The sequence below is a fragment of the Nerophis lumbriciformis genome, linkage group LG22 (genome assembly GCF_033978685.3).
Source record: "Nerophis lumbriciformis linkage group LG22, RoL_Nlum_v2.1, whole genome shotgun sequence".
NCBI lineage: Eukaryota > Metazoa > Chordata > Actinopteri > Syngnathiformes > Syngnathidae > Nerophis > Nerophis lumbriciformis.
Genome location: NC_084569.2, coordinates 30,814,959 through 30,829,024, shown reverse-complemented (window position 1 = coordinate 30,829,024; position 14,066 = coordinate 30,814,959). Strand labels below are relative to the sequence as shown.

Sequence of the window (14,066 nt, the reverse complement as noted above, 5' to 3'; positions counted from 1 at the left end):
CATTATTATCGCAGTGTTGTTGAATGTGGTCTAAAAGTACTTATACACACACTTAAATATTTCAAACAAGTTGCATTTTTTTATTAACTAAAATAAATAGACACAATATACTTTCTTGGCAGAGGAAACATAACATATTGTTCTGGCTTCATAAGACCCATATTGGTTTTATTTGTTTAAATTTCCGCCCATTTTCTACCGCTTGTCCCTTTCGGGGTCGCGGAGCGTGCTGGAGCCTATCCCAGGCGGTGCCATAAATGTGTTTATCTTTAATTGTAAAGGGTGATCAGTTGTTTCACTTCTGGTTAATGTGACGTCACGTGAGTTCACTTCCTGTTGAACAGAGTTTCAACTTGACACATCCTACACATTTAATATGAATACTGTGTAAACAACTGAGCTACAGCTCAGTTGTTTACACAGTCATTTGTTTATACAAGTTTGATTGGGGAACGATGTCAATGTCTGTTGTTTACATATTAGCACTAAATCTAGTCCCAGTCAGTCCGTCCGTACAAGTGCAGTTATGAATGACAGTTCTTTCATCATTTTAATCCGTCGGGAGTTTTAAAGCGGTTATTATTACCACCGTTTATTTGTAGTATAAACGCCTGCAGCTGCAGAAAACGATGCAAGAGAGTGACCTCTCTCGCTCGCCGAACACACACAATAATAAAAAAACCCACAAACTTCAATATCAACGTAAGAGCCGCAGTTCCGCTTCACCTCACAAAGAGTCAAATCACTTGATGAAGGACAAGATGGTTAACTCCCTCTTTTCATTCCACTAAGGCACACACGTGCACAGCTGCTGACACCGATGAAAGGCATGAACGCTCTTGAAGCGTGCACATGGCGATTTATCAACGCTGGAAAACTTACCGTATTTTTCGGAGTATAAGTCGCTCCGGACTATAAGTCGCACCGGCTGAAAATGCATAATAAAGAGGACAAAAAACATAAGTCGCACTGGAGTATAAGTCGCATTTTTTGGGGAATTTTTTTTGATAAAACCCAACACCAAGAATAGACATTTGAAAGGCAATTTAAAATAAATAAAGAATTGTGAACAACAGGCTGAATAAGTGTACATTATATGAGGCATAAATAACCAACTGAGAAAGTGCCTGGTATGTTAACATAACATATTATGGTAAGAGAGGGAAGTCTGGGCTTCCCTGCTTAGGCTGCTGCCCCCGCGACCCGACCTCGGATAAGCGGAAGAAGATGGATGGATGGATGGATGGATGGATTATGGTAAGAGTCATTCAAATAACTATAACATATAGAACATGCTATACCAAACAATCTGTCACTCCTAACCGCTAAATCCCATGAAATCTTATACGTCTAGTCTCTTACGTGAATGAGATAAATAATATTATTTAATATTTTACGGTAATGTGTTAATAATTTCACACATAAGTTGCTCCTGAGTATAAGTCGCACCCCCGGCCAAACTATGAAAAAAACTGCGACTTGTAGTCCGAAAAATACGGTACATTTATATGTAGAATTTATATTTTTTTATGAAAGAGACGTTTTTGTTAAGTTAAATGTGTTTAATAATAATACAAGAATGTTTAACACATATAGATTCCTTTCTTTTATGAAGACATGAATATAGTTTATATTTATTTATGAAAGAGACGTTTTTGTTAACAAGTTAAATGTGTTTAATGATAATACAAGCATGTTTAAGACATATAGATTCCTTTCTTTCATGAAGACAAGAATATAAGTTGGTGTATTACCTGATTCTGATGATTTGCATTGATTGGAATCAGACAGTAGTGATGATAACGTCCACATTTTCAAATGGAGGAGAAAAAAGTCCTCCTTTCTGTTCAATACCACATGAAAGTGGTTGCTTTTTGCCATCTTATTTGTCCGGCTTCCATACTCCTTTTTATACACTTTACAAGAAATACATTGCCGGCAAACTCCGTAGCTTTCTGAGACTCTTATTTTGTTAGCACAGGCAGGATGAAGCAGCGCTTTTATTATGAAGACAGGAACTGTGCAGTCGGTCTTTAGAGTTTTGACGGCAGGCGCGATAGTCTGTTGAAATAAAAAGTGTTTCTCACCTTCCTGTCGGTCATTTTTCCTAATAATGATCTGGCAGCACCCAGCGTCGTCTCACAAGACCCTCGGGTGCCGTGAATGTCAATCAAGTGACGTTGATGATCGCAAATTTTTAGGTCTATTTTTAAATGCCTGGCTGGTGATGGACTGACACACCCTCCACCATCGACCTGTAACTGGCGATGGACGTAATGTGCAGCCCTGGTGTAGATGCATGTGTTTGAATAAAACATTAGTTATGTAAGTGAAACATCTAAGATGTTGGCTACAAAAATATAATATGACCTTGCTCCTTCCTGCTTGTTTGCTGCTGTTATTATGCAGGATGCCTTCTGGTAATGTCAAACATTTCACCACAATCTTGGTCTTTTTCACTTTGACATCTTCCTTTGGCCCTTTGCTCTCCTTCCGCTCTGTCGTAGTTTTACTGAGCCATCTTTCTTTATCGGAACTCCATTTTTATCTCCACGGCTAACAGTTGAGTGTGTTTTGTTCCCTCTCCAGGAGAGAACCCACTTGCATTCCTGCGGACCCAGCCCCAGTTTCTTCACATGAGACAGGCCATCCAGCAGAACCCAACTCTGCTTCCAGCTCTCCTGCAGCAGCTCGGCAGGGAGAACCCTCAACTCTTGCAGGTTACACCATCTCACACACACTCGTTCTGCGCTCTGTCCAAAGCCATTTCCACATATTTGATGTAGCAGAGGCATACAGTAGAACCTCGGTTTGCAAACCTAATTGGTTCTTGAACATGGTTTGTAAATAGAAAAGTGTGTATATTGAAGCAATTTACTCAATAAGAAACAATGTACCGTATTTTCCGCACTATAAGGCGCACCGGATTATTAGCCGCACCTTCTATGAATTACATATTTCATAATTTTGTCCACCAATAAGCCGCCCCGGACTAAAAGCCGCGCCTACGCTGCGCTAAAGTGAATGTCAAAAAAACGCTGCGCTAAAGTGAATGTCAAAAAAACAGTCAGATAGTTCAGTCAAACTTTAATAATATATTGAAAACCAGCGTTCTAACAACTCTGTCCCAAAATGTACGCAAATGTGCAATCACAAACATAGTAAAATTCAAAATGGTGTAGAGCAATAGTAACATAATGTTGCTCGAACGTTAATGTCACAACACACAAAATAAACATAGCGCTCACCTTCTGAAGTTATTCTTCATTCGTAAATCCTTCGAATTCTTCGTCTTCGGTGTCCGAATTGAAAAGTTGCGCAAGCGTGGGATCCAAAATGGCCGGTTCCGTCTCGTAGAAGTCATCGGGAGTCAGTGTCGCTGTTGTTCTGTGAATCCTGCCTTCCGGAAAGCTCGGACCACAGTTGTGACCGAAATATCTGCCCAAGCATTTACGATCCACTGGCAAATGTTGGCGTATGTCGTCCGAGGCTGTCTGCCCGTCTTAGTGAAGGTGTGTTCGCCTTCGGAGCTGTGTGAAAAAAGCCACCCGGCCTCTTCGCGTAAACTTCCCTTAACCACTCGCTCATCTTTTCTTCATCCATCCATCCCTTCGAGTTAGCTTTTATGATGACGCCGGCTGGAAAGGTCTCTTTTGGCAAGGTCTTCCTTTTGAATATCACCATGAGTGGAAGTTAGCATGGCAAGCTAGAACCACAGTGAAGGATGACTTCTCATTCCCTGTGGAGCGAATATTCACCGTACGTGCTCCCGTTCCACAGTGCGGTTCAGTTGCTGTGAAATACGGTAGTAATCCGTGTGCGGATGGAGAGATTGCGTCTTTTTATGAACCGGATCGTTTAGTAGGAGCCATTTTGTGGTCTTTACAGATGTAAACAGGAAATGAAACGTACGGTGATATCCGCGCGTTTTTTCTTCTTCTTCCGGGGGCGGGTGAAGCGCTTCCTGTTCTATGGGGGCGGGTGAAGCGCTTCCTGTTCTATGGGGGCGGGTGCTTTCCTTGGCGGTTGCTTGCGTAGAAGAAGAAGCGCTTCCTGTTCTACCGGGAAAAAAGATGGCGGCTGTTTACCGAAGTTGCGAGACCGAAACTTTATGAAAATGAATCGTAATAAAGCGCACCGGGTTATTAGGCGCACTGTCAGCTTTTGAGAAAAATTGTGGTTTTTAGGTGCGCCTTATAGTGCGGAAAATACGGTACATGTGAATAATGAGTTCCAGCCTAGACAAAAGTCGATATTTTAGTAGAAGTTTGTACACTTTGATCACAATAGAGTGTTATACAGTACTGTATATCAACAAGCGTGTGACCGTACCACAAAAATCCGCGTTTTTTTAAAGAAAAATGTTTGTATCAAAATATTACCGCATTTTTCGGAGTATAAGTCGCTCCGGAGTATAAGTCACACCGGCCGAAAATGCATAATAAAGAAGGAAAAAAACATATAGGTGGCATTTTTGGGGGAAATGTATTTGATAAAAGCCAACAGCAAGAATAGACATTTGAAAGGCAATTTAAAATAAATAAAGAATAGTGAACAACAGGCTGAATAAGTGTACGTTATATGAGGCATAAATAACCAACTGAGAACGTGCCTGGTATGTTAACGTAACATATTATGGTAAGAGTCATTCAAATAACTATAACGTATAGAACATGCTATACGTTTACCAAACAATCTGTCACTCCTAATCGCTAAATCCCATGAAATCTTATACGTCTAGTCTCTTACGTGAATGAGATAAATAATATTATTTGATCATTTACGGTAATGTGTTAATAATTTCACACATAAGTCGCTCCTGAGTATAAGTCGCACCCCCGGCCAAACTATGAAAAAAACTGCGACTTATAGTCCGAAAAATACGGTACTTCCGTGTTTTGTAAATGAAATTAAAAAAAATACAATCTAAACAAACTTTGTTGACCGCTCACCTTTCTCTTAGTCTTGCCTGAATGCAGGACGGGGAGATGATCAGCAGCACCAAAATAAGCTTGCTCGTTAGCTAACCAAGTAGCTAGCTTTCTTGTGGTCGCCTCCATTTGCTCTCCGAGCCACAACGTTGACGGCTGTCCACCGCACTGTTAGTTCTGAACCAGCTGTAGTTCCAGAGTATTTATTAGTAGCCAGCGAGAAGGTATATTTTTGATGTGAGAAGTAGGCAGAAGTATATTTATTACCCAAAGGGGTGTGGCTACAGGATAGAGTTGCCAAATGGGAAACATTTTCTGAGTTCTGCGCGTGCATGTTAGACTTTCACATGACATTTTCAATGGTAATAATGTTAGTAAATGGTCTGTCTAAAAAGTAAAAACTGTGACATGTAAGTGTCAAAAAGAGCCAAAAGAGGTTGGTAGATGAGAATGCACCAAACGGGAAAATGTAGTGTAGAAATGCACCCAATTGCAGGAAATGTAGTCTTGATTTTCAAAATTTTATTTTGGGTTTGCGTGGCAGCACTTTCTGCTGATAGAAATGTTCCACTTTGTTCTCATTGTGTTCACATCCCTGATCAAACAAACCTAACTGTTTGAACTGTCCTCGCATTCAGCCGCCCTGCCTAGACGCACACACATTACAACTAGCATTGTGGTGCACTCAGTTTGAAATCACAAAACTTTAACTGCAAGGTCACGACAATGATTAGGAAGAAAAAATTAAATCCTCTTTACCCTGTCAGTTGATCTGCTTGGCTTGCAGTGGAAGAAAAGGGAAGAGGAGACTGTCGACAATAGGCCTCTTTCCACCAAAAGTGCAGGAAATTTCAGTTCCTGGAACTATAGGTTCCTGTAGTAGTGAGAGGTTTCCACCGCATTTCACAGTTCAGGTTAGTTGTATGGAAGAGTGGTATGCTATATTTCTGCACTGTTACCATGTAAATGAACAGAGGTCAGAGTTGTTTTTACTAAAAAAGTAAGTAAATAAAATACAATATTATTTAAAACAAAGTAAAAAAAAAGAAAAAAAAAAAGAGTATCAAATCAGAAAGTTGTCCTCATTAATTGATGACTTCATGAGGGTCAGACGAGTTCTTTTGGTCCATTTCAGCTGTAAACAACATATAAATGATAAATGTCAGTGTTTATCGCACGGCACATAAAACATCAGATTTCGTTTGAGCTTGTTCGCATTAGCATTCGGTTCACTCAGGTTGAGTATAACAACGACACAAATGGAAATACCGAATTTTTCGGAGTATAAGTCGCAGCGGCCGTAAATGCATAATAAAGAAGGAAAAAAACATATATAAGTCGCACTGGAGTATAAGTCGCATTTTTTGGGGAAATGTATTTGATAAAAGCCAACACCAAGAATAGACATTTAAAAGGCAATTTAAAATAAATAAAGAATAGTGAACAACAGGCTGAATAAGTGTACGTTATATGAGGCATAAATAACCAGCTGAGAACGTGCCTGGTATGTTAACGTAACATATTATGGCAAGAGTCATTCTAATAACTATAACATATAGAACATGCTAGATGTTTACCAAACAATCTGTCACTCCTAATCGCTAAATCCCATGAAATCTTATACGTCTAGTCTCTTACGTGAATGAGCTAAATAATATTATTTGATATTTTACGCTAATGTGTTAATAATTTCACACATAAGTCGCTCTTGAGTATAAGTCGCACCCCCGGCCAAACTATGAAAAAAACTGCGACTTATAGTCCGAAAAATACGGTAATTAGGAAAGTTCCTGCGGTGGAAAAGGACTTTATGCTGTGGCTACTTCCTGTATGTTTCAAAGCACACGTCCCTTGTCCATTGCTTCATATTGGGCTAGAAAACTAGAAGAATGCTGTAAAACCCACCTAATAAGCACACTAAAAGTAGCCAACATTGGTGTGCTGAATTAACTGAGCAGCAGAGATCTATCAGCCAGCCACAATATAAGTGGCTGAAACCTTGATACACTGAGACAACAGCAGCATATTTGCATTCAGCCTGTGGTTCGTAAATCTAAAGTTTGCACAATGAGGCGAGGTTCCACTGTCCTTGTGAAGTATTGATTTATGCCTTTTTTACCCTCTTTACAGCAAATCAGTCAGCACCAGGAGCTGTTTATCCAGATGTTGAACGAGCCAGTGGGCGAAGGCGGCGAGGCCCCAGAGGTGGGAGACATTGGGGCTGCGGGCGAGGAGGGCGCGCCTGTCAACTATATCCAAGTCACACCTCAAGAGAAAGAAGCCATCGAGAGGGTGAGAGCAGCCATCCTTTCTTGAGTGTAGGGATGTCCCGATCCAGGTTTTTGCACTTCCGATCCGATACCGATACTGGCCTATCTGAGCATGTATTAAAGTTTAAAGTTATTTAGCCTACTTAGTTGTCAGAATCATGTTGAAAAGGGTTTTAGTACTCTTGATAACAACTAGCCAGGTGAATTAGGGGAGTTTGAATAATACACAATGGTTGGTAACAAGAAACTGACCTGTTTATTCAAGGATAAACACAAAATAGACAAAATTATACATGACAAACAGAAATGGTATCATTGAACTCGGGCTGGGCGATATGGCCTTTTTTAAATATCGCGATATTTTAAGGCCATATCGCGATACACGATATATATGTGGATATTTTGCCTTAGCCTTGAATAATCACAGCAGTATGATGATTCTATGTGTCTACATTAAAACATTCTTCTTCATACTGCTTTAATATATGCTACTTTTAAACTTTCATGCAGAGAAGGAAATCACAACTAAAAATTCACTATTTTGTTCATACGGTGTTGATCTGGAAATGTTTGCCTCGGCATTTTGATGGTGTGGGCGTGTGGCACCGAATGGAGATGTTGACATGCGGAGTTTCAAACACTCTTCATTCTCTAGCAGGGGACTTTTCAAATGATGCTACATATTAGCAGTAATGCTACTTTTTATAGCAACGCTTTTGCTCCACACTTGACGAATTACGGTTGTCTGTTCGACATATTCCCACTTGAATCCAAATCACCGGCAGACGATGGACCCCCTGCTGTTTTTCTTGGGAATTAATTATTTCTTCCTTCATTCGTATTACCGCTCACACGGCTACGCTAGCATCACAGCTAACGTTAGCCATGCTGCTACCTCTCTGCTCGGAGACGGCGTATACGTATGTGACGTATGTCGTGACAGTATGTGACGTATGTAAGAAGGTGCGCTTGCTGTCTGTGAGAGGGAGACACAGGAAAGAGTGAGAAGAGCCTGTAGTGTAATGCCCGCAGCTAAAAGCAACTGCGTGAGAACGTATACTCCAATATCACGATATAGTCATTTTCTAAATCGCACAGAGACAGCTGACATTTTTACCGGTAACTTTTAATTCACATGGCCGTCTTAAGGGTTAGAACACAGACCTGTGGATGTGTTGAAGGTGTGCTGGAAAATGCGGAACGGAATTTAGGGAGCAGCAGAAAAGTGGAATGCACTATTTAAATCGGTGAATTGGAAAACACGGACCGGAATTTTTTTTAAAAACTGGATCTGGATCAACATTTTCCCATGCCTTGCCGATACGCATTTTTTGGCAAATATTGGCGGCCGATCCGATCCAAATATCAGATCGGGACATCCCTACTTGAGTGTCCTTATTGGTGTGAGGACAGGTCAAGCTGAGCTTTTTGTCTTTGTGTCATAAGAAGTGTGAGACATTTTCATACTTCGCTTTTTGGGCCACAGTTTTTAGTTCTGTTTCAGTACGTTATTTGGCTGTGAAGAGAACGTGTTTTACTCTCAAAGTTATTTCTTTAATTTGCTTGTCGTTTTGCAGTAAAGTACCAGTGGTGTACTGAATACTAGTAAAATACATTTTATTCCTCTATTTTCTACGTCAGTGTTTTGGCTGAAGGCAAGCGGTGACCCAGATTGCGAAATTAGTAAAAATAAGTAAAAACATCAACTATCTTTTCTATAACCTGGCTCTCAGCCAGCGTCTGCTGCAGTGGACACAGAGGACTTATTTTTTCCTGAAATTTCTGGCAAAACACAAATGTCCATCATTGCAGTTGACATTGGTTCTCAGGAGTTTAAGGAAAATACATGAAAGTGCAGTTTGAATTTGAGGTAGAGTCAAATAATGTTTGCCAAAACAAAAACAAGTTGTATGATTATATCAGGAACAACATGTTTTTATTCACACTGTCATAGGTTGTTAGTGCATTTTGTATCTGAGGAGTTCAATCAGAGCAAACACAAAAGTGCCACTAAAAAAATGGATGGAGGATTAAACAATACAATTTGCTACCACGGTTACCACAACGAAAAGTATCATGGTTATTAACGTTATCGCGGCATTGTTAAATGTCCTCAAAAAGTACTGATACATCCAGATAGTATTCACAGCGCTTCACTTTTTCCACATTTTGTTATGTTACAGCCTTATTCCAAATATAATTTTTCTCAAAATTCTACACACAATACCCCATAACTTGTAAAAAATATATACAGTACAGGCCAAAAGTTTGGACACACCCTCTCATTCAATGCTATTTCTTTATTTTCATGACTATTTACATTGTAGATTGTCACTGAAGGCATCAAAACTATGAATGAACACATGTGGAGTTATGTACTTAAACAAAAAAAGGTGAAATAACTGAAAACATGTTTTATATTCTAGTTTCTTCAAAATAGCCACCCTTTGCTCTGATTACTGCTTTGCACACTCTTGGTATTCTCTCCATGAGCTTCAAGCACACCTATGAAAGTGAACACTGGTGACTACCTCTTGAAGTTCATGGAGAGAATGCCAAGAGTGTGCAAAGCAGTAATCAGTGTAAAGGGTGGCTATTTTGAAGAAACTAGAATATAACTCATGTTTTCAGTTATTTCACCTTTTTTTGTTTAAATACATAACTCCACATGTGTTCATTCATAGTTCTGATGCCTTCAGTGACAATTTACAATGTATAGTCATGAAAATAAAGAAATAACATTGTTTGTGTGAATGGGTGAATGTGGAAATACTGTCAAAGCGCTTTGAGTACCTTGAAGGTATAAAAGCGCTATACAAGTATAACCCATTTATCATTATTTATAATGAGAAGGTGTGTCCAAACCTTTAAAGGGCCTGTACTGTATGTATTTTTGCAAATGTATTAAAAAACAACAACAACAAAATCACATGTACATAAGTATTCACAGATTTTGCTCAATACTTTGTTGACGTAGCAATTACAACCTCAAGTCTTTTTGAATACGACGCCACAAGCTTGGCACACCTACCTGCAGTCAGTTTCACCCATTCCTCTCAAGCTCCATCAGGTTGGATGGCAAGCCTTAGTTTTCATCCAGGATGTCTGTACGTTGTTGCATCCCTCTTAGTCTCGTCAGGGAGGTGAGCAAGAACCCCATGGTCACTCTTTTGAACTGAAGAGTCACGCTGGATGGTAAATGGAAGTGCTTGTAGCCATGTAGAGTAACGCTGCCGTCTGCTGGACAGAATTATAACCACAGTGTAGTGAGGGTGAACAAAATAAGACTTCATTGTGACGTGTGACTATGAATAAATATGTATAAGTGTGTTTTTATGTACCGTATTTTTCGGACTATAAGTTGCAGTATTTTTCATAGTTTGGCCGGGGGTGCGACTTATACTCAGGAGCGACTTATGTATGAAATTCTTAACACATTACCGTAAAATATCAAATAATATTATTTAGCTCATTCACGTAAGAGACTAGACGTATAAGATTTCATGGGATTTAGCGATTAGGAGTGACAGATTGTTTGGTAAACGTATAGCATGTTCTATATGTTATAGTTATTTGAATGACTCTTACCATAATATGTTACGTTAACATACCAGGCACGTTCTCAGTTGGTTATTTATGCCTCATATAACGTAGACTTATTCAGCCTGTTGTTCACTATTCTTTATTTTAAATTGCCTTTCAAATGTCTATTCTTGGTGTTGGCTTTTATCAAATACATTTCCCCAAAAAATGCGACTTATATATATGTTTTTCTCCTTCTTTATTATGCATTTTCGGCCGGTGCGACTTATACTCCGAAAAATACGGTATTTGTATACATTTACAATGTGTATTTCACATTTGAAATCCATCTTTCTTTTCTCTACCAGCTAAAAGCGCTGGGCTTCCCCGAGGCCTTGGTCATCCAGGCCTACTTTGCCTGCGAAAAGAACGAGAACCTGGCCGCCAATTTCCTCCTCAACCAGGGCCTGGAAGACGACTGAAGAAGCCGAAGACCACCGCCTTCCCGCTCCCGCCCTCCCCCCTTCAAAGACTGGACCCCCAATTCACTGTACAGCCACCAACCTCAGCTCCACCCAACAAAAAGGGGGAGAGCTGGAAGGGGGGAGGGGCGGGATAGGATGGGGTCAGCTTATGACGATTTAAAGAAAGAAAAAATAACAAGGCAAATTTGTGCAGGAAGGTCATGATAAGTTAGCTCATGGAAGGTAAAAAGTGGAAAAATGGTTGAATCCACGTGAATTCCAATGGAATGTGTGGTCTTTGTTTGATTTTAGATGCGCTTGGTGAACACTAAAGGGGGGGCTGAAGTTGCTGCGCTTGTTGTGTGCGTTCAGATGTGATACAGTTCCAAAACAAAACTACGTAATCAGTTTGCATGGTCTAAGTTTGTTAATGCTGTAGCAACATGTTGGGAGGTGGGCGGGATGAACAGGCAACATTTGGTCTTCCCTTCTTCCTCACCTTTTCTCTGTCTGCAAAGGCAGCAGCCAATCAATCTTTTTTCTTTTCCTGTACCTTCAAATCCCTCAAAATGAACTTGTTAGCTCCGCTCGTAGCTTTTAATGTCAATACATTGCCCAGAAAACCTCTTGTGCAGATTACAAACTTTACTTTTGTTCAAAAATCAAGTTGCTGCTTATAAGTAAAACAAACAAAAGAGAACAGATCTTCTGGTCCAAAAGCTCAAGTAGCTTCATTTTGTCAATTTTAGGTATTTTATAACAGACACTGCAGGTTTGTTGAAAACCTTTTTCACATCTACATTTTAGTTGTGGACTCTCCACTATATTCTTATTTTGGCACGTGCTGCTTGTGCAAGACAACAACAAACAATGATTCCAGTTGCCTCCATTCAACCTTTATGGACATAAAACATGCTTCAGTGAATATTAAAATATAGTAAATTCACTACACACAGAAAGGAACTCCTAAGAATTTATTTGATTTAAAATTTTGAGGATTAAGTCTTAATGACAAAAAACAATTAGCGGAAAAGGTTCAATATTGCAAGCAACTGGTGTCAAACTAATTGCACCACAATGCTAGTTGCCCCCAGGCCACTTCATTTTACATGGCCCGGGAAAGTCTGGAAATAATGTTTGTCAATATGGCATTTGTTCTTTATTGATAAATGTATTTCCATTTGGGCAGAAAGAAATGTAATGTGTCCAAACACAGATTGGAATTCAATATTATTTGTTACACAAACAATTTTAAGATTATTTTTGTCATTGAAATAATTTTCAAATAAAAATTTTACAAACGCATTCGAAATATCTGATCAACAATTTTTAATCAGTTTGTTTGGTGATCAAAGGGGCAATTATGTACCGTATTTTCCGGACTATAGAGCCGCACCCATTTAATATCAGGGGAAAAAAAGTTTTCCATAAATTAGCTGCACCGGACTATAAGCCGCAGATATATACATTGTGCAAGGAGTTATTTACACAGACGATTTTGTAAATGTTAACTTATGTAAAACTGCTGAGCAAACAAAACAGAAGTCATTGTCACGGCCACACTAGCTGCGGAAGCTAACTCTCCAATCGGCTAAACAGACTTAAATGTTTTGGTGAATTTTCGAAACTCAAAAATACAAAAGGAAATAATACCATTTCCTAAGTTAAAATGATTAACAAAGACACTTGTAAACGTGTTAGCGTATTAGTTGACGCTAACTTGATTACAATAGTATGTACAAATATGCACGAAAACACTCCTACACACATCACACATGGGACGGTTTAGTAAGTAATAATTGTTTTAGTTATATTGTAGAACTTACAAATGTTGCTAGGAGTGATAAATGAAGTATCCATACGAGTAAAAACGCTATGTACGGACCAGGAGTTCTACTTCTGGTTGAAGGCACAATGTAAACAGCACAGCAGTGCCTGCAGTGAGCAAACTTGTCCTAAAAAAACAACATACTTTTCTGTGTATTTGCTTTGTTTTGTTTTTTAAAACTATTTGCATTTTTACCGTCAGCAAAGAAAAACCAAAAAATTACCCGCACCGTATTATAAGCCGCAGGGTTCAAAGTGTAGAAAAAAATAAAGGCTTATAGTCTGGAATTTACGGTCGTAATATGAAAATGAATTTGACGCCCCTGCTTGAAACTAAATCAACCTTCGCATAAGATTTAAAATGATTAAGATAGTTTACGTGTGACCCAGGCAACCTTTTCAAGTTTACAGTAATCAAACCCCCGACCCTCCCTTCCTAAAAAAATCTGTTATCAACTCGCAGTTTTTTTTAGATCAATGTTAAAACACATTTTCTTATTATTTTTAAAAAGGTGGATACATTTGGAACTTCAACTATGGCTAAGCTATTTACAAAACAATCTCCTGCATCATACTGTACTTTCCAGCAGGAAAGGTTCTTCTTGGTACTCTGACACCTTTCATGATGTTTGTGAAAGGGGGGATGAGTGCTCTTGTTGGACAAAGATGAGGACGGTTTGTGCTTGACTGTCTTTACAGCATCAACATGATCTTGGACTATGCTTCTATGCTACATTAAATATCAACAGTCTTTCAGGCATTTGTCTCTGTGGATTATTAGATTAATAATCAGTGTGAATCTTTGGGAACCACACGATTCGATTCTTGGGAAGAACTTTTCAATTCAGAATCGATTCTTGATTCAAAATCAACACTTTTTTAATACCATTAGGTGCCACTTTTATGATTAATTACATTTCTCCATAAAACAAACAGCTCTGATACATTTCTATATTACTTAAAAGAAATTTGCTTTTGTTTCATAAAATTCTGCCCAAACATTTAATAAAGTTAAATAGAAATAAGGCAACAAGAGAAGTATCCCACTGGAC

At 39.0% G+C, this 14,066-nt stretch overlaps 1 protein-coding gene and 1 long non-coding RNA gene across 2 annotated transcripts in view; one reads left to right on the top strand and one right to left on the bottom strand.

Annotated features, from left to right (window-relative positions):
* Nucleotides 1–12,507, top strand: part of rad23aa (RAD23 homolog A, nucleotide excision repair protein a) — a 43,170-nt gene extending 30,663 nt beyond the window's left edge. The window contains exons 7-9 of the mRNA XM_061973662.1: nucleotides 2,590–2,720; nucleotides 7,062–7,223; nucleotides 11,092–12,507. Coding sequence (XP_061829646.1) covers nucleotides 2,590–2,720; nucleotides 7,062–7,223; nucleotides 11,092–11,205 — 407 coding nt within the window. The 3' untranslated portion in view covers nucleotides 11,206–12,507. The remainder of the gene's footprint in view (nucleotides 1–2,589; nucleotides 2,721–7,061; nucleotides 7,224–11,091) is intronic.
* LOC133615238 (uncharacterized) overlaps nucleotides 5,319–14,066 on the bottom strand; it is a 24,454-nt gene continuing 15,706 nt past the window's right edge. Inside the window, exons 3-4 of the long non-coding RNA XR_009816692.1 lie at nucleotides 10,233–10,438; nucleotides 5,319–6,066 (exon numbers count right to left, since the gene is read on the bottom strand). This is a non-coding gene — a long non-coding RNA (uncharacterized lncRNA). The remainder of the gene's footprint in view (nucleotides 6,067–10,232; nucleotides 10,439–14,066) is intronic.